At 38.0% G+C, this 22350-nt stretch overlaps 1 protein-coding gene across 3 annotated transcripts in view; it reads left to right on the forward strand.

The window, feature by feature from the left end:
* The window catches only part of LRMDA (leucine rich melanocyte differentiation associated), a 790872-nt gene that overhangs the window by 484742 nt on the left and 283780 nt on the right, over nucleotides 1-22350 (forward strand). For all 3 annotated transcript variants that reach the window (XM_075217083.1, XM_075217081.1, XM_075217082.1), the window contains exons 3-5: nucleotides 261-392; nucleotides 5366-5500; nucleotides 9650-9776. In XM_075217083.1, coding sequence (XP_075073184.1) covers nucleotides 261-392; nucleotides 5366-5500; nucleotides 9650-9776 — 394 coding nt within the window. The remainder of the gene's footprint in view (nucleotides 1-260; nucleotides 393-5365; nucleotides 5501-9649; nucleotides 9777-22350) is intronic.

Consider the following 22350-nt stretch of genomic DNA (forward strand, 5'->3'; position numbering starts at 1 on the left):
TAATAATGGAGAAGCCTCGTTGGAACAAAAAATTATAGGGGGAGTTTCACACTTGAGACAAAATAGTGTCAAAAAATTGTGTAAATTAATGTAACCAAATGTGGAATGAGTCAAATACTTTGTGGAACAGTTTTAAAACTATTGCTACATAAGTAATTTCCATCCTATTTGCTTCACTGTATTGACTATTTGTGTTCAAAAAGTGCAAGTTCTAAACTGTGTACTTCATGGTATTTCTCCTCATTGTGCTCTCGTTGCAGGTCTCTGGATGGACTGGAGGGCTTTGTGTGCTTGAAGGAGCTAATACTGGACAACAACCTACTGGGCAATCATGTCTGCTTTCCATCGCTTCCATACCTGCACACGTTGACTGTCAATAAGAACCAGATATCCTTTTACACTACCTACTCCTCTAAATTAGCAACTTGTTGATATATTGTTTAAATATATAGAGATTAAAATGTCTTAGCAAATAGAAATACTAAGCTGTAACACCGTGACTGCAGAAGTGGCAACTTAAAACTACTATGGGCCATGGGTAGTGCACATGCTATGGACCTCTACATCACATGCTATTTTTGTAGTTATTTATATTCACAACAAGAATCATACTCTGTTACTATAATAAACATCTATAACATCTCCCTATGTTCATTGAAATACACTCCAAGCCCCTCAACCAAAGCTCTCTTTGGAATAGTTCGACTTTGAATGGGAAATGTCTGTGCTCCCTGAACTACCACTTGACAGTTCTGCAGCTTTGAATATGATGCCTTCTGCCTTAGCTCAGCCTGTGATTTTGCAATTTAGGTTAGCCTCCATCTTCACTTAGTATTTTTGGCTTTAGATATGACAGGCTGCATGCTGTGAGCCTTTAAGCCCAGGAAAGGGAATATTTCTTTACTTGCTGATGATTTTTATTTGTTTTTGCTAACTGTTACAGTGATTTGTCCTGCACAACTGTGACTGTGTTCCCCCGCACCTCTTAAATAAGTCTTTAGTGTCTTTGTAAATTAATATTTTCAGCAACTCTTGAAATCTTTTTCTGTCTACGTCTCAAGTAGAAAACTGAGTTTAGATGTCTGAATAGCTACATGACTATATACCAGCAACACTTCATGTATGTGCTCTAGGCAGACAGCTATGGCGGTGAGCTGATCTTGAATCTGAGATATGTTGCTGCAGCCAGCATTACTGTGCTAAAATAAAATGTGTGCTGCACATAACAAACCCAAGTGGACAACCAGCTAGTATTCCTGTCAAAGCAGTGTCATGGAACATATGAAGCCAAATCTTTTGACTTAAATTCTCATGAGCAGGGCCCTCTCTACACTATGGCACCATCTTTGTCTTCCTCATATGTAACTGTTATTGTAATTGTTATGATTTCTGTTTAACCAGCATAACCTGTTCTTGTGTTTTTTGTTAATATGTTTATTCATTTCCCACAATCGGTTTGCTTACAGTCTGGTGCTACGGGACTTGTAGCACCTTACAAATTAATGAAGATGATGAACTTAACCCCAGTAAGCGCAATATATCACTAAAACAGTCATCACTAAAATCATGTGATGTCAGTCATAAAAATGAGCATATAGTTAGAGAGAGCATTGGATATAACAGAAAGTGACCTGATTAATTCTGCAAATGCTCAGGAACTCTTTTAACATGCCTTGAACTAACTAATATCTAGTTATAGGAACTACCAATATTAGGGAAATATTTCACATTCTAACCAAGTCAAATGTTGTACAATGTGTGAAGGAATGTTGTTCCCCACATCCAATCTATATCTAAAACTTGTTACATACATCTAAAAAACATTTCCAGAATATGAACATATATCACACAAGGCACTGCAAAAACTTTAATTCATGCACTCAGCATCTCCTGCATTGACTACAGCAATACCGTCCATACTGGTCTTCTCTGAATCAGACTCTCACCCCTATAATCTGTTTTGCAAGCAACAGCTAGATTGAATTGATTTTCCACTGCTGCTCCATTCTGTCAGTCTCTACATTGTTTACCTGTTTTTGACCTAATTCAGCATAAAATTCTTCTACTACATATAAGGCCATCAACAAAATTGCACCAACATACAACTCTTCACTTGTCTCAAAATATCTCCCAACTTGACACCCTCATTCTGCTCAAGATCTAGATATTTCATTCACACTCATTATCTGCTCAAACTTCCAGTTACAGGACTTTTTCATCTAGTTTTCAAGTGTTCTCTGAAATCTGACCTCTTCAGGTAGCTTATTAAATTTGCCAACCACCCTGTTAACATCCCTAAGGTACCCTCTTACCTCCCTAAGGTACCCTATTACCTCCCTAAGGTACCCTATTGCCTCCCTAAGGTGCCATATACACCGTTCACACAAGACAACAACCCTCTGACATTGCTTTGTGACTGGAGCCCACTAAGCACTTTTTGCCTTTGTAATCTGGCTGGACTAATATACAATATGTAGCACGTACCTAGACTGCTTGTATAAAGTTGAATCTCATCACTCCAATTTTGGAAGTGAGAGCAGGAATAGTAGCATCATCTCAGAAGACCCGGTAGAATGGCAAAGGTTATGCACACACCATACCAGTAAACATGCCAGCTTAAATACCATATACAGTGATAAAGAGGTTACAGATGCTGAACCAAAATAAGCCCTAGATGAACAATTTTTTGTGATTTCTAATGCATCCTCTCGAAGGGATGCTGATCACATCCATATATGAAAGGACACCCTATGTCACTCTCAAAGACAATTCCCTTCTCACAGACTAAGGCATGCACCTCAAAGGACACAGACACCAAGCATGGCTGACTTCACCAAATATCTAGGTCACTGTGAGCTTGTCAATACAGGACTCATAAGGTATCATGGCGATCTACATTCATGACATCTATCAACAACCTGAGCCGCACTACAAGTGAAGAACACTCCTGAAGAAAATTGAAAGACAATCAAAGGTTATAAGAACTTGGAGATCCGCCTTTAGAACAGGATTCATCCCAAACTGATGCTCATTAGCTAGGGTTCCATTATCTGGATATCGCATGAGGGGTAAACCCTGTTTACAAAACCTCTGTGAAAAAATGTTGTGTGGCTTCACAGAAAAGCCTCTAGAAGAGTGGAAGAGTATGCTCCAAGATTTTGGAATTTGTTTCATATGTTGTTCTACAAATAATATATCTAGAAACTGTAAATCAACCACTGAATTTGCACATTTCCAATCCCCCCCAACCCACTCCAGTCTCGAATTACTGTGGTGAAAATGAGGAAGAGAAATGAGGAAGAGAAAACTGAACCCTTAGTCACAAACCACATGTACAGAGATTTGTGGAGAAAGCCACGGAGAAATGTCCTGCTCTAATATATGACTAATAAAGGTATATCTTGATGCACAAGAAAGATTTGTTAAGACGTGCGCCATTTTGGATGACCAAAGCAAAAAATCATTATCTATTTAAGCAAAGGGTTATGTAGTACAGACAGCAGATAGCAGCCTTAAAGTATCTTTTCATACACAAATAGAGTGTGACCAATTACCATAAAATAGGAGTGACATCACAACTTTAGATGCTGCATGTATTCATCTCCTACTTGAAAACTATTGCTAAACTCATCCCACAATATGCACAGAATCTACTTCTATCTAGCAGAGGCATGTTAAAGCTATATAAGGTTCGCCAACAGTACAACAACTCTCACAATGGACCCTATGCTCAAAGATTTGGGATAGGTGATTGTGGATGACATTTTCATGACAAAGTGCATAACAAAACATACTAGTAGGTTCATTGGTGTTAGTGTGTGTGTGTGTGTGTGTGTGTATTAGGAAATTTAGACTCTAAGCTCAAATGGGGCAGGGACTGATGTGAGTGAGTTCTATGATTCTCTCTTGTTTGTGGTTCAGTCACTATACAAGGGAATTTCTTACTCGGGGAACTTTCTGCAGATTCAGGAGATTGGAATACCCTGCTTCAGAAAGGCAAGTGGGAATTTGGAAAGAAACCCTAAGTTCTCTAAAACAACTCTATGCTCCTATTTTTCTCATTGTAGTCATTGAGAGTTGTGGTTTCTAAGATGCAGTTGCTCACCTTACGGTGCAGACGTTACAGGATCCTAAGGTAATGAGGTTTGATAATCACTACAATAAAGAATAGTGATATATATTAAAAACTGCACCATGCATGGATGTATTTACCATCTCCGAAATCTAGGCATATGCTGGGCCAACATTGCAGTTTTTGTTTACTTTTTTAGTTAATTTTGTTTTCTTTTTTGCTGCTTGTGGTTTACCTGCCACTTAAATTTCCTAATAAAATAATGGATGACTATGTTTAATAGAAATATGACGTGCACAATCACTAATGTAATCACTGCATATTATCAGACATTATCAGAGTCAAAAATGACTGAGAAAAAGCTGTTTAAATTAACACAAAAATGTGTGGAAGTTAGTTAGCAATTATCAACCAGTTATGCAAGGCACACAATTTTTGCAGCTAAGGCTAATACGTAATAAATATTTAAAAGGCACCCCAGTCACAATTTTATTATTCAAAACAGAGAAAATTGAATCTTGAAGAAAAACATAAACTAAGCAAGTGTGACTATAAAAAGAATTTAGCAGTGGTTAACAATTTGTGCACATGCCCTCTGGTGGTTGAATAAAAGTATGCACACATTCTGGATTTTAAACAGTTTGGAGTCCTAATAGACCTTAAATAATAGACCCAGAACAGCCCCTTTTTTTTTATTTATGGACATAATACCAATAATGTACTTTAATATCATACACATTGTTATCTAAATTACATTTCAGATATTTGGTAAGCATGTTTGCTTCATAACTAATTAAATTTACTTTTATGTACTCACAGTTGTGTTAGCACTTTCATTTTACTATATTTAACTTAGAAATGTTTTCATAATTTATACTCCCTGACAAAGGTTTTCCTATTTAAGACTCTAAAACTATAAATAATCGTATGGAGCTGCACAACATTTATGATGTTTTTGTTGAAATGTAAAAAAACAAGTAAAGTACATACTGTATATGTTTAACACCATTCTGTGTCTGATATCATCACCTATATATTTAGCTCTTGGTGTGGCAGTGTGTAGGGGTAGATACCTTGCATCAATTTATTAAAGGGGTCAAACTGTTTCCCCATTTTTAAAAGGTTTTACATATTTTAAAATGTATTTTTGTTACACCTTACTTTTATTTAACATTTTGGAATTTGTTTTAATGACACTTAGCTGTTTGACAGAAAGATTTGGATGTAAGATTTTTAAATTAGGTGAAGTAAGTGCTATTGTCCTATTCCTTAACATTCCTTGCGATACCTGACAGAGTTGGATTATCTTCTTGACTCACTAGCTTTATCAGCTCCGGCTCTGGAATATCTCGCTCTCCTTGGGAACCAGGCCTGTCCTAATGAGCTTGTTAGCACAGAAAAAGATGAAAACGACTACCAACGATACAGGTCAGTAGCTACCTTCTCTTCAGTATTTGTTTTTGTCACCCTCAGTGAGTAGACCTAAATAGGATTGTGCTTAAATGGTTTATAAGGGTGGATTAAGAGGTCAATATACCCTTACATCATATTGTCAACACAGCATTCGTAAAGTATGTTCTTAACCAAAGGTTAGTTAAGTCATATTTAAGATAATTGTTGAAAGGTTTAGCAAGGTTTATTTACTTCAAAGGAAAAATTTTAAGCCCAAGACGTTGTTCTGCATAGTCTTTATTATAATGTTTATTTTTAATATAATAGTCACTTATAAACAGTCTGGCTCGCCAACTTGCTATCCTTGTACCAGATGGACATTCAAAGCATTGTTTATGTCCCCAGGCTAGGGAAGACAATGAATGATATACTTAATAAATCTCTTCTGGGCTGTACTAAAATAGGAATCACATATCAAACATACATATCAGATACTATACACTGCTTTATACATGGAGAACTTTTCTCTACTTTCAACATTTTTCAGAAGTTTGGCTTATTACAGTCACTTGAAAGGCTATTATATATTTGATGTTTTTTTTTTTAAAATTCACCCCAAATATGGTCATTACAAAAGAGTGTAGACATCTTAATTATGACTGCACATGACAAATGTTTTTTTTATGTCACTCTGATAGTATAATAAAGTTTTGATAAGTTGGTATACTTAAGTTAAAAAATACAAGCAGGTGGACTGTGTAATATGTAAAAAAATAATATCTATATTTGAGGTTCATATGAAAATTAGGGTCAACGATGAACCCTGAAGGGTCAGAGCTAGACCAGTCAGGTCTATGGATCTGCCACACCCACAAAGAGCAGAATGGTTAGGTAGTCTTAGAAATTGATATGAGAATGAAGCTCTCCTGTCTGGTCACCAGAGGCGCCACCAGAAACAGGTTATATCAGGGAGCAGCTCTAGAATCGCCAGCAGAGGCTTAGCATTTCTAACTGCCAGGCTCATAGGAACTAGGCCCAGGAAGGCAGACTGATGCCTGAAACTCTCTGATCTAAGCTAGACCAACCACTGTTCTAGCTAACACACAGGACTGGTCCCTGAAGGGCTACATCACAGCCTGAAGAGACAGAAGCTGTCATCTCCCTTCTTTCATGCGTCTCGCAAATCAATAAGCGAGTCTGAGTCCTTGTCTTGTCCTGTGCTCCATACCCAGCCAGTGATGACAACTTTGTCTATGTTTCTGCCGGCCCCTTTGTCTTTGTGATTCTATTTGGATGGACTCTTTCAACTAGACATTGACATCCATGTTTAGTTTTTGCCTCACCTGGTCCTCTCACCTGACTACAGAAGTCTCATTTTACAGTGGATCAGTGACTCTACATATTCTGTTATCCAGGACATGTAACCGCTGGACTCTTTTTGCTGCCTTCTTAATGTGGGTATTAAATATACCTCTTAGTATAAAGGCATTATACTGGAAAATCATGTAACATGTTGCCATAGTGTTCATGAGTACACTTCATGTTATGCTCAGCCAACATGTCAATCACTCCTCATCTGAAAAGTTTACACACCTAGTAGCTGAATCACAAACTTAAGTAGTAATTGCGAGCATGCTGGCTTGCCTCCAAGTAGGATACAAGAATATGAGAAAGAAAATTATTTGCATCGATAACAGAAAAATCTAAGTGAGTTGATAAAGGTTGCATATATACTACTGGTTATTATTGATATCAAATGATATTAAATTATTCAAAATATTCTACTTACTATATATCTTTTGTTGAGTTGCCTGCCAAGTTTGCATTAAGAAGGTTTCAAAAAGTTACCATAAACTTCAGCTTTTTAATTATGACGAGAATGACAAATGAAGCCATGAACTCTTGTCAAAAATGACTCCGTATAGTAAATTAGATTGGTTGAGTCAGTGTCAGACAATGACATTTACAGAACCCTTCTCATTGCAGCGACAACACGTAACCTGAAAATAAAGTTCTTTGTGGTTTAGGTGATCTGCTGTATGTGAGAGTGAACTGTCGCCTGTGTTCAGGGAATATGCTCAAGGCCATTTTCACAAGTATTAGATGATAGCATCACTGAGAAAACTAAGCTGAACAAACCAGCCGGCTAAGCCTCCAGCTCTCTCATTTTGACGTTTTGTAGAAGCCCCTTAAGCAGTTAAATATTTGGCTACAAAACAATACACCATCTGCTTGTGTACTTTAAATATAAGCAGGAAGTAAAGAAGAAAATGCAGAGCGGAATACTGAGTGATCTGCACAAGAGCAGGAATTAAGTGCCACGCAACCGGAAGAGCACAGCGCATACATGGGTGATGACCGTTGCTCTGTTGAGTCTGGGTCCTAGCACATCTCCACAGACAAGTTCTCTGCTCTATATAACATTTTGTTTCAGTAGTGAAGTGACATATTATTAAATTTATATGCGTACAGAACATGTTTTGGCCAGTTAAATAAGTAACTTCATTTATTTGAAGGTTAGTGTGACATAACTATCTTGCAATGACAAAGACCAGCAACGTACTTTAGAAATTCATTGCAGCTTACTTTTAAGATAAAATGAGTAATATTCTGTGATGTGATTTTTACAAAGGCTGTTATCAATTACTTTCACGCTTTGTCAGTTAAAGCTTGTGGTCCTCAGTTTAATGCAGAAGCAACATGAATTTGAAGATAGTTTGCTGTACTTCGTTTTAAGTTTGTTGTGCGCATTTAAATGTTACCAACTTTTGGTTTGGTGTATAAACTGAAAGCTTCATGCACACAGCAAGTCTGTTACAAAAACTGAAAGCTCAACAAGGATCTTCCAGAGCTTCAATTGCTGGATCTGTACATGTACGGGTTAAGCAATAAAGGGTAAAGGGCTTGATTCAGAGTATGATGTACGCCCTTCTGTAGTGTAACTTTGCAGTTGTTTGTACTGCGTATGCTCAGAAAGTGAATGTACACAAATGGGCCTTTTTAGATAAGTGACTTTTTGGCACTTAAAACTCCTTGCGCCTAAAGAGACGTGATGGGGGGAAGGAAGGGGTGTTCTGATGTGGGCAATGTACACTAAGGGAGTGTTCAAACAATTGCTTATGGATTCAGATTGGGATGTAGTCGCAGATATGGCTGAGAAAGCGGTTTTATTTGCGGGTGATCAGGGGCAGGTTTAAGTAGGGGATAATACTGATGATGAACCAGTCAACTGCTTGTATATAGAGGTTTGTGAATGATTCGCAGACAGTTAATGAGATTTTAGTAGTCGCTTGGCCATAGATTAAGATTTGCTTACCATGTTGTAGCAAAGATAATAAAAATATTTTTTGTTTTGTACGCATGTCAGGAAGTTGTTCCTGCTCTTACCCAGGTTATTCAAGTTTATGTGATGTTACATAGCAATTGTGTGTAACATATAAAAGAAAAGGTTTGTGTACATGTTTACAAGTTGGATGTGTGCCTGTTGTCAAGTGGGCGCATCTGCTACTCGTTCAGATCTGGACGCATCCTCAGCTCTGCATACAGTGTATATATGCATACACTTGGGTGCAAATATTTCAATTGCAAGTTACGCTTATGCTTGTGTTCCACTCTGAATCACTGTCTAGTGGACAGAATTTTAAAGGCACAGGATATCATTTGCCTGCTGTTTAGTCATCACCTTTAGCAAGTACTGAATTTTCCAGGCAGAGTCTTGTTCCTGCATTTCCTAAATCAATGACAGCGGCTGAGTATTCCTCTTGTCCCGTGCTCTCTACTCAGCCAGTGATGACAAACGTGTCTTTGTTTCTGCCGACCCCTTGGTAACTGTGGTCCCATTTGGATGGGTTCTTTCAATCAGACATTAAAGTTCATGATCTTTTTTTCCAGTAAATATGACACTATATGTATGCTGTGCTGCCTAGGCTCTGTTTTATTTGCTTGTCTATTTTGCTGCCCTCATAATGTGGGTATTATATATTATATCATTCCCACTATAAGGTAAAATCCTCCAACATTTTGTCATAGTGTGCTTCCAGTGGGATTGTTTAGCTAAATATGGATCAATCCACATAATAACCCAGGTGCAGTAGGTGGAGCCAACTTGACACACACTCATGTATATGTGAGTAATAGGACAAGCTTTCTCATTGACATATGTTCATCTGAAGCTCTTTTTTGCAGGTACTTTGTGTTGAACAAACTTCCTAAACTAAAGTTTCTAGATACCAGGCAAGTGACAAACAAAGAGCGTGAAGTGGCAAGTTCCAGAGGAGCCTTTATGAAAGTGGTAAAACCAAAAGATAACAAGGTCAGTTCTCGTATTGATTACAGAAAAACTGCCCAAAATGTTTACAGTTAGCAATCTTCATATAATGTATTCCATCACTGAGAAAGTCTAGAGAGTTTCCAAATGAAACTCACAAAACTAACTTGGAGGGACACCTATTACACACATCTGCTCTCTATATGCACAATCTTATATATACTTGCATTTATATCCTGAGTCATTGCAAACAGTGTACAAATGGAATGCTCTATACTACTAATGCAGAAGCATATACTTCCTCATTAGTGGTGACGTTACAACTGTGATGTCACCATGGATACACATATGGGGAGGGGGAAAGGCTTCCATCCTAATAGATCCAGTTAGAACTAAATGTAATGTTATTACATCCAAGTTACACAGAATCTGTTACTGCTAGCAGCAGTCGAGACACACCAAGCGGTAGTAGATGTATCAAGCTGCGGGTTTAAAAAAGTTGGAGATGTTGCCTATAGCAACCAATCAGATTTTAGTTATCATTTATTTAGTACATTCTATGAAATAACAGCTAGAATCTGATTGGTTGCCATAGGCAACATCTCCAGCCGCAGCTTGATAAATTTACCCCCAAGTTTCGTCAGAATCTGGTTACAGAAGCAAAACATAACAAAACAAAACATAAATATTACGAACGTTTAAAAAAAAGTAATTATTTTGTTTGTTGTCCCTGCATCTGTGCCAAGCCTTGTTAAAGTGCATATATTGAGCTCAAGAGAGATATTTACAGTTACATTTGATGTAAATATCTGAAGCACTAACTGCATGAATATGACCTTGGGAAAAATCATGTAAAATTGTACATTTCCATTACTTTTTACGTTTTCTTTTTATAATACTCAAAATTGAAATATAGTTATTTGTATATTAAACCAAAAGAAATCTATATCTGCCATGGGAAAAAAAAATCTATACAAGAAGCACACACAGCGGGCCTAATTCATCAAGGCATGCATACCAAGCCAATGTGCGTTCGTAATTCGGCTCTGCGTACTTCCGAATTCAACATGGAGCTGATCTGAAGATAAATGCGCTGATGAATACGAATGTAGGTCTGCTCTGCTATACTGCACAGGACACTGCAGGATATGTACGATACCTATGTGGTTTATAAAGTCTTTAAAAAATGAAAAGCAAAATAAATATTGAATTAATGTCACCTGGTAATAATATAGGCATTAATGACAAAACATTAAAAAAAAATTAAAAAAAGATTTTCAAACGTTTTTTCTATCAAATACATTTATCAGGATATAATTAATGTCTACCATACATAAAATACATTTTTACAATTGCTACTGATTGCTTACACCTGTTATAAAATGCATACACAGCCGTCATCATTAGCAATCAGCGCTGTAGCTGGAGAAAGAGAAACGGATGAAAAACAAGTACTTTTCAGATGCTTAGAACTTGGATCAGGATGCTGCATGGCCAAACACCCCTTCCTGTCCCTGAAATCCTAGGCTGTAGTAAGTATCCTACTAGCTCGAAGATTAATTGAACATGGTTGCGTTCTGTAGAATAAGATAGTTCAAAAATTAATAACAAAACATTTAATTAGTTGTTGGTTTTATGGGTTTTGTGGTTACAATGGAAATCCTTGAACTAAAGGAGTTAACTTGTATTACCCAGTCCATTACACAAAATTATGATGAAAAGTATGCAAGTATGCATATATCATACATGCCAACTTTCAAAACTGAGAAGTCATGTGACCGGGGGTAGGGTAGGAGGGGGCGTGGTGATGTTGTTGTGTCATATAGCCCCGCCCCACTATAAAATGCCGAAATTCACGGCATTGAATACCGGGGACGTGGCTTAATGACACGATTAAGCTACACCATTCAATGCCATGAATTTCGGTGAATCCGGGAGGTTTGCGTACTCTTCCTTCGGGAGCCTCCTGGGAATTCCGGGAGAGTAGGCAAGTATGGCTTATATATTGTATGTGTCATGGTTGACATCAACCTTAGCCAAGCAGTCTTTGACAATTTTAAGCCCACAGTTACAAGCACACTTTATGCCTCCCACCAAACTCCTCAGTTTTGCACTGGTTTTCCTAGATCTGTGATGGGCAACAGGCATCCATAGGCCACATGAGGTCCTCCGAGCCTTCAACTGGGCCCTCAGCTCCTGCCTTTGTTATTGTCAGATTTGTTTGTTGTAGCTTGTAACACTTGTTTAAAACGCCTCCTGATGATATTACAGATAGGTGCTTCTTTCTTTGGTTAAATGTCTTGTTATACCTTGTTACAGAGATTATGAGTAATGTGCGTTAGAGGGCTGCCAATGCCAAAGTGTATTCGGTTAACTATTATTGGCCTAGATGCTCCATTCAGCACACTTCAAGGTAGACGTCTGCACTGTGCACTCAACAGACGCCTTCAGTGTAGAAGTGTACATAGGTTTGCAGAGAGGTTTTCTGAGCTGGTGCAAAGAAAGAAAAATGCTTTATTCCAATACAGTATTTTTTCTAAGTTAAATATATCTTTTATATTTTTTACTTTCCCCCTCCCCTATTTTTTTCTATTATTTTATTTTTAAGTGAAAGTGGAATTGGTAGCCCAAGTCTAGGCTTCAAATTCCATTGCGCATGTGAGAACTGGCAAGTCAGGCCATGCATGCGCATCCAGTATTGCCAGGTAGCCGAGTATCTGCAAGGTTTTATTGTTAAATTGAGACAAGACAATATTTTTTATCACTGCGTTAAGCGTTGGTAGAAAAGCTTTCATTTCACCTGATAGCGGTAAATAGATTTATTAGGTAAATATTATGTGTTTTGTAAAGTCTGAGACTCAAAGTCTGCAATTCTAACAGTGCCAAAAATGTATTGAGGTGGTTGTAAATGGTGCCTGCAAGATTATTTGAATCATTTTAGAATGACATTTATGGCGTTCTCTGTGTCATTTATATTTCTTTATAATTGCATTACTCTTTCCTTACTCAGAATGTATTTTTCCTCAAACACCTGTTTACTTTTAACACTAGCAAGTTTTTATCACATTTGATCATTGCATAACCGCCGGTTATCAGACAGGGTCACACCACTGATGGAAGGGGAGGGTATAATGAGATGTTTTGTTTTGCTTTTGCGTTGATTTCTTTTGGTACATTTTCCAACAGCAGGCAGGGGGCCATCAATACTGTAGAAAATACACCACAATTAGTGCTTGCTCTCATGTTAATTTCTGTACGGATCCCTGTAATTGTCACTAATGGCAATTAGACAGCAAAAGGCTTCGTAGGCATTTGTATTGTTCCCCTGTGCATTGGGAGACAGGGTAATATGTATTAACGCTTTGTGCACTGCAACCGTCAGTAACATAATATATGGGGTTAATAGTGCTTACTGTAACAGTGTATACACTTTTCATACTGTATCCTTGCAAGTTGCCACTGAGTGAATTGTTACATTTTTAAAGTTATTTTACACAACTGTCCTGTACGTTTCTGTTATTCTAGCATGCTGGGCCAGCTACATGTATAGTGGCTCACTTGGAATTATACTTTGTTTTTGTCCCTCAAAAAAGAACGCATTGTTAATTTATTTCTAGTTATTGCCTTTCTCTGTGATATAGTGTGAAGAATGTCAGTAAATACGAACGCTATAGTATCTCCCTGTAGATACAGTTTATAAAATATTTTCTTATTGGGTCCCTTGCAGGGAGGCATATGGGCATCCAAGGATTACACTTGTCTTTACAGATGTAGGCTGGCACTGACAATCTGCAAATAGTCTGCTTAGCTGTTCATGGCGGCCACTGTTATAGCAACTATGTGACTTTTGTTTTCTTGGTTTTTCGTGCAGTTTGGAAACTGCCCCACATGGGATCCAGGTTTCTGCCTCAAAAATGTAGGATCCTACTATACTCTCAGCCAATCACTGATAAGAGACCTGAGTGACTGCCCAGCTATCAAGTAGGCAGGTTCACAGGAAATTAACTAATTTTGCATCGGTGCATGATCAGTTCTATGCAAGTGTTTTATGTTTTTGCTTTTTTAAATTATCATATAGATTAATTTTGGATCACGAAATGAAAATTTACAAGTAGTAGGGAAACAGCATTTATTTTTCAAATTATAGGGATAATATTTTTATTTGTTTTAATATGGTGGCCAGCATTCTATTAATAATAGGGGCACTACAAAGCTTTTTATTTATACAGGGGCACTACTAAGCATTTTATTAATAATGGGGGCACAAATCATTAATTACTCTGGTATCCACTTGCCAGGGGTACTAGAAGGAGCCCAGTGCTATTCAGCATTGCTCCAGGACCCTCTAGGCGTGGTGGCTGATAATTTGTCAGGGCCTTCCACTTAGAGTAAAGGCCCGATGTTGACTAGCACTGGGCTTTTAGTAATGTTTTTTTTTTTTTATATATATAAATTTCATTATTTTTCCATCTTCTGTTGTGCAAAAACAGCTCAAGCAATGTATGGCATGAGCTTTCGCTTTTGTCGAATCTATATCAGATTGTTCACCTGTAAGTGTCAGATTATCAGTTATGAGCTCATCAGCTGGAGAGAATTAAATACACTGCATGGTTTGAGTGTACAGATAAACTCTGCTTTATTAGTTACAAGTTCCTATCTATATAGCAAAAATCACATATTACAGAAAACTACGCCCCAAAAGGTTTTAACCACTCATGTTCCCTTCACACAGATGTTAGTATATTCTCTCATTATCCACACTAGAACTCCCCAGGGGGAAGGGGGGGGGGGGCTGGCTTATCTCCTGTCTGGTATGTCCAAGGTTATAAGCTCAGCCTTGCAAATAATGAATTACTCCTACAAAACAGGTGCATCTAATTGTATTTAAGCTATAACAGAACAAAATGGCTATAAGGCAACAAGATGGCGTCAGCTTAGCAAAATCACATTTCTCACTTTGACCTGAGATTTTGCAAACCGCAGCTTAATAAATTGCACAGTTTGTATACTTGCCATCTGAATAAATCGGGATAGCAGTTTAAAAGTCTGTGTTTGCAACACATACTATTTTATGTGCATTTTGGCCTTTAGTAAATCTGTTTCCAAATCATTCAAAAATTATTTTTTTAAAAAGTGTGGCTTTGCACAAACCGCAATATCCCCTTAGTGTTTATTTAATATTATTGCTTCAAACATGTTTTTCAGCTAACCAGTAAAGCCTGATACAGGTAATGGAGGCAACTTTACTACTATGAGCAGTTAGGTGATGAGACTACGAGGAAGAGGTCTTTGATTGACAACTCTGCTCTCCCCTACTCTGCAGCTACTGAGCTCTCTTAGTTCCACATGTCCAGCTTAATTTTCAGCTTTTGTTTAAGTAGCCGTCTGATTGAACACAATTACATCTGTCATGTGGACAGGTTGGTCTGTCAGAGTGATGGAGCCATTGCACAAGTACGGACATTCATAAAACTAGCAATAAAGTCTGAAGTTAAAAATTAAATCAAAACAATGAATTACTGAGCTTACCAGCTGAGCTGTTACATGTAGTGAGTGAAATGTTGAGTACTCCAGATGACCCAGTGGCTGGATTTCTATCAATAAATTAACTGGTGAAGTTTATTTACTGGACCTGACCTGACATTTTCACAGGTTTTCACTGATCATTCAGTGGCCACAAGACAAAAGCTAGCAAGCTCCTTAAAAATCCTATATATACAGTAGACATATATAGCTTAGCTATCTATCTAATCTATCTATCTGAGTGTGTGTGTGTGTGTGTGTGTGTGTGTGTATATATATATATATATATATATATATATATATATATATATATAGATGTGTGTATGTATGTGTATATATATATATATATATATATATATATATATATATATATATATATACATACATACATACATACATGCACATACTATATGGACCACACCTGTTTATTATTGAACTGAGGTTTTAATTAGACCCGTTGCCAGAGATGTATAAAATGAAGCCCCTCGCCATGCAGTCTCCATTTGCAAACATTTGTGATACAAAATGGGTCGTTCAAAAGAGCTCAGTGGTACTGTGCTAGGATGCCCCCTTTGCAATAAGACAGTTCACTAAATTTCATCACTGCTGGATATTCCACAGTCAAGTGCAAGTGATATTATTAGAAAGTGAAAGCGTTTATGAACAACAGCAACTCGGCTACAAAGCAGAAGACCACGTAAAATCACATAGTCGGGTCAACGACTGCTAAGACACATGGTGTATAAAAGTCGCTAACACTATGCTGCTTCCATAGCTGAAGAGTTCTGAACTTCTACTGGCATTAATGTAAGTGCAAAAACTGTGCGGGAGGAGATTAATGGGATGGGTTTCCATGGCCGAGCAGCTGCATGCAAGCCTCACATCACCAAGACCAATGCGAGTGGTTTAAAGCACACCGACACTGGACTGTGGAACAGTGGAAATATGTTCTGTTGAGTGACGAATCACACTTCTCTGTTTGGCAGTCAGATGGGCGAGTCTGGGTATGGTGTGGGACTGTTATTCAGGGTTTGGGCTAGGCCCTTTATCGCCAGTGAAGGGCAATCTTAATTCTTCAGTATACTTAGTCACTTTGGACAATGCCATGCTTCCAACTTTGTGGCAACACTTTGGGGAAGGCCCTTTTCTATGCCAACATGACTGTGCCCCAATACACAAAGCGGGTTGGGTACGGTTTAACGCTGCCAAGAATTCCGACAGCATTAATATCTACCCCAAAAATCTGATTGCCTACAAAAACGACTGCAATAAAAACAGACTTACCTGCAAACTGAAGGTCCTGATGCCCGATTGCACCGGCATGACTTCAGTGTCACGTGATCGCTACTTACATCTATATTAATTTAAAGCAGCAATATATGGACCCCTCAGGTTAAGTGTTTAAACACTGTGTCTTCGGCTTCACATTTTATTCTTAACTATCAGCAACATTTTAGAGACTGAGCAAGTTTTGACCTTGGCACCAGACTTTAATTGTTATAAAATGAGTGCCCATTTCTTTTTCTGTAAATTATTTTTATTTATTATTATTATTCATGATTTATTATTTACATATAAGAAACATTTAACCATTTGTAATGTATTGTATATATGTTATGCAGATTTAAGCATGTTATGAATTTTTTAAACATGATACATGGTGGAGTTTGGGGCCATGGAGAGCTGTGGCTGTCAGGGAGGGGGACCGAAGTGGCCTCCAGGGGCAAAAATGTAAATCTGGACCTGTGTTCCAGGTACTTTACATGACCCTCAAACAGGTTTCTTCTTGTTGTAGCTCACCCTGTGCCTGGGAACCTAACATACACTACTCTTTCATCTCCATTTCCAAAGAACTTTCTAAACTGTGCTCTGCAAGAATCCCTCTCCCTGCTGCAATAAAATGAAGAAATAATATGCTTTGAAAGTGATTTATGGTGGCACCTAAACAGACAGATTTAAAAAGAAGTATTTTGGATCTGGGAGAAACCCCAGAGTCAGGTCAAAAATGAATCTAAACTTGATTTAAAAGGCTCCCTTTCTGACATGACATTTAATGTGTGTGCAGTGAGACCCATATGTCCCTAATAAAAGAGCATTACTTTTTAAATATGAGGCACATGCTGTGTGTATGTGCTTTATTCTTGTCTGTAGAATCCATAACCTTTTTCTACGGTTGAAAATGCTAACCACAAAGGAAGTTTTACATGCAATAAAAGTTCAGCTTAGAAAATCGCTTTTCATTAAGCTGGCTAGTGGGCTGACAGCTGGGCTAGGAATGAAATGAATGCATGTAGACACAGCTGAGATATTGATTCTGTTTACATTGCACATTGGTCAGCTGTGGCTCTCTGGTACACTTCAGCAGCAGTCAAAATAACCAGGTTGGATAGGCTCTATCCGGTGTGTGATTCCTGAAGGATAGTTTGGCTTTAAGAGTTTATAAGTTAAGACACTCTTGGCAGTTCTAACATGAACATGATTGGACAATGCTCAAAACTGTAATGCCCACCTGATCAAGCAAAACACGCACTAGTAGTAAAGCTGCTGTGACCAAGAGAGACTATGGACATCTGCACAGCTGTTTTTTTGTGACAATGCTGTTAATGCAGAGGTGTTGTGTTAATATTTGGGGTTCAAATGTTCTCAAATTTACCAACTTAACGGTGGTAAAAAGGCATAATTGTCATGTAGTCATGTTATACAAAGGCTGATCCTGCTGTTCGATGCAAACGCCAAGAAACAGGATGGGTGTCCAGTTTGGCAGCACAAATTGGAAGAGATCCGGCTCTTCAGCACATCTAGATCAGTAGTCAGATCACTTCCAGCATGATTGGTGCATTTTAGTGCTCACACACATGCAGATAGCGTCTATCTGCCAACAACATTTACCATCCTGCCAATAATGTTATGATGGATTTCGTTCAGATTGTTATCAGAGATTGAGGTCATTTTCTGGTCACACACAGATATCTGGCCAAATTCCCTGTATTAGCTGTATCATGGGCTGATTGGCAAATTTTAGCCCAGAGAGCACGAGACCCAGCTCAGCAGCCTGTTAGGAACATTTTAAAACGCAGGTAGCCCTTACCCAGTAGCCCACTATGGGACCAGGCCAGCATATGCCTTCCTGCCTGTCAGCCCAGAGAGCCCCTGGCAGTGATATTACAGCATGTGTGCTCAGTATTGTGTATTTGTCCATTTCCCATGCTGTAAGAACTGCTTTTCTTATGTTGATAAACCTCAAAGTTTTGCAACATTTTCATCTCCTTCAGAAACAGGATTGGAAATGGGATTGATTGTCAGCTATATTTCACATGTGAAAACTTGGTAATGACTTGCAAATTAGATAAGTAGTTGATGTGCTCAGGTTACCATTGTGCTGCACAGCACATAGATGCAGACAGCAGTGCATAAAACTCACTTATGTGTCCTAAAACAATAGGAGGGATTTTTACTACTGGTTAAACACTTCAGTAGAAACAAATAAGTAGAGGGGTTAAACACACAAGACAAGTACACATAAACCCTGCATTGGGTTTCTGAGTAACTAGCTACTTCTTACCAAGCCCTACCACAAAGAAGAAAGCAATTGAAAGTGCTTTTTCCCCTTTCCTTTTTCTCTTTCTCTCTCTCTCTCTTTTTTTGTCTTTCTCTCTCTCTTTGTTAAGTTAGTGCTCACACAAAGCAGCTTTGTGGCTTTTCCAGACTTGTCACAGCCGTCAGTCGGGATAAGGAAAACGATATTGTTTCCAGTACTTGAGTTCCTTCCGCGCTGACATGTGCCACTCGATGAGGATGATAAATGCCTCCCTCATTAGCTTGGGGTGTGGGATTACTGGCTGACAACACATTAATCACCAGCTTCTGTGGCAGACTGACGAGCAATAGACATTGTTAACAAAACTTTTCTAATATGTCACTCTTCTGTCTGGCAGGCAATAATCAATCACTCAGATTGGCAGGCCTGATAAATCATACTATTTATACTCTATGTAATGAAAGATCTTTCCCACATTCTGTCATTTTTTGTGGACAGTCACACAGGGTGCGGTCCCACCTTTACAGTGACAGTGAAGGGGTTAATGACATCTTTGGGTCCATCACTATCTCTTTCTTGCTTGGTTTGTGGGTGCTCAGGCTGATTAAGGTCTGTTACCTCTGGGCACTTCATTGTATCCATACTAGCTGTTTACACTGTTGCATTTGGCTACATCTAGACTCTGCTTTGTGTATTGGTGAATTTCACTTATTTATTGCCTGTGAGTTTTTTATGGCTATATATGGTTTCTCTTAAAAGATTTCTTATACATGTATAACATCACATTATCATATTTAAGTCTTTCTCCCAGCATTATATGGGCTGGACTGGACTATTACTGGTGTGTGTGGTTTTTGACTGTAAAAGTTCCCTATGATGCTCTCCCTGTATACACCTTGCTTTCATTGACTCAAAATAAGCTTTAACTCCCAGTTTAATATATGCATTACATTAGGACCTCAATGTTATACATGTATTGATCTGTAAATCCCAGTGTCTTCTTTTGCTAAGAGTCTCAAATTCCTGTGTGCACTGCACTGTTATCTTTATAGTTGTTTATTACTTTGCTTATGAAATGTTTCAACAAGGAAATACTAAATTAGTTATTGTAATATTGTATATCTTCCTAATTGATAACATTTTCCTTGTTGTTTTTCATTTTTAGCCTATTTAATATTTGAACTGCATTTGATGCACGTGTGGTTTTACACATGTAGAATGTCACAGTCTCTAGAATATGTGTCTAGGATCAGTACAAATAATTGCCCGTGTTTAGAGAGCTGAACATTATTTGTGACTCCCAGTGCTTTATTTACCTCTCTGTTACATGTCACTACCAATGCCCTGCTTCTCACGGGAGGCTGCGCGTTGCCACAGGTCATGTGACGAGAAAGGGACAAGGTCTGTAACAGGATATAGGCAGCCCTTGTTTCGTTCCTAGTTCTGTCTGTTATATGATTAATGTCCCTGCAGGCTCTCTGAGGGTCAGGTGAGGGCCTGTCACTACAGCTGCAAATGACACTTCTAGCAGATGTTATAGCTCATACTCTTATTCATTGTCACTTCTAAACAAGGAGAGAGAGTGTGGGTAAATAAATAAAGAAAAAAGGTCTTGCCTTAAACACATGAATTCCTACACAGCAATAACAATGCCTGCATTACCTACAGGAAAATAATGAAGAAATAAGAATGCATATATAGATAACGTTCATACACTCTTGAATTATATCCACATATCACACCACTATTCATCAAAATTATGAGCTGGTTAACATTTAAGTACTTTATGAGGAATGTTCTCCTCATACAGAATGTAGATAATTTCTCTTACACTATACTAATATATACTTAAGTATCTTGTTTGCATTTGGTAATTGATAGACTAATAATTGATAGTTATATTTGATTTTTTAAATTAATATACTTTGGTTTTTACGTGTGAACTTCAGGTTAAGTTCTGCAATAGGTTTTTACACACAAGCTATCATTCAAAGTTTAGCGGATCAATGCCGATCATACACTGCAGATACTAGGAAGCAGTATTCTCAGTAGTTTTCAGAAAGGCACTTTCACTATCTTATCAGATTACAAAAGTGAGCAATTCTCACACACATTGAAACAATCCAGGAAAGTTTAGAAATTGATATGAAACATATGCAAATTACCATGTTATATACCATGAATAATGGTTAGATGAATCTATTAGGCCCTTGTTCTTTTTTACACATAGACAAATCAAAACATCACTTAGCATTGCCACAATTTTTACAATGTAAGCATATCATTATGATTGTTAGTTTTATAATGCTAGCATATTCTGTAGCAGTGTACAGGTGACATACATAGACTGACATGGATCATAAGAGCTTATAGTTTAGAGAGCGAATAAAGGAGCAAGCGAGAAAAGTTATAAATTGCATGGTGTTAATGTCTTCCCTTTCATGCACCGAACCCTGCTTCGTGTGTTTACATTTATATTACTATTTTATTATCATAATAGCCATACGGACACAAGTTTAAAATTGGCAAAAGGTCACAGTTTATTAAAACATAATTCAATATATATGGTGGCAACGAGAGCAATGCAGTCAGATAAAGCTAATCACAAAACCAAACAGTGGAAGGTCAGATTGCCATTACACCACTGGTCCCAGGATATAATCCTTTACGATTGGCCGGTGCTAAATCTGGTGTCAGAGTGACTACTTCCCTTCTGGACCTGATAATGATGTGCCCACACAAAGCAGGTCAAGAGATCCTCCACACAGCAGGACCAAGAGTCATGTTACTTCGAAAGGGGCAGTGACCCGCGGCCAGTCAGCGGTAGCACCGTATTAATTAGTCGCTGACTGAATTGCTCTCCTGCCAACTGTGACAAGTAATGAAATACGGTTAACAGTAAATCAATGCAAGACAATCATTACAGTAGCAGGGCGGGAGGGAGGTACCCAGTGCAGGAAACAAGAGACCCAGCATTCACTGGGGGAAAAATATATAGGGAAGCCTGATACCCTCCCTGTGTATTTTTTTGACTGGGGGATGTGCAAGACTTAACCACAAATGGGGAAGTGCATAACGTTCACATAAACACATGATTTTAAGTGCGTTTTGGTTATGGCCTCTCTTGTTACTGCTGTAAAATGGGACAGTCACACATTGCTGGAGATTTGAGAAGTTTTGAGATAACCCAAGAAGTACTAGAAATATTGCAAATGTGCTTGGGAAGCAATAATGAAAAACAGGAAGAGCAATATATGGTAGAGTAGTGTGGGAGTCCAAGGTTACTTATGTAGGGAGGTGCAGAGTGCATTTTAAATTTTAGAATGTAGAGGGGGTGAGTATAGCATGGATAGTTATTAGTGCAATTTGTCCACTTTTTTTTTTTTACTTATCCTCTGTCTGTCACTTTTCTGTGCCACACTCTGCATTGGCAAATGACCTCCACATGTTAATTTATTTTATATCTTCCTTGCCTTTATTTTACTTACTTCTCTTGTGTTGCACCCAAATTGCTAAATCCTGTATTTCACCAGCAGACACTTATCTAATTTCCCAGCT

The sequence above is a fragment of the Mixophyes fleayi genome, chromosome 6 (assembly GCF_038048845.1).
Source record: "Mixophyes fleayi isolate aMixFle1 chromosome 6, aMixFle1.hap1, whole genome shotgun sequence".
Taxonomy (NCBI): Eukaryota; Metazoa; Chordata; class Amphibia; order Anura; family Limnodynastidae; genus Mixophyes; species Mixophyes fleayi.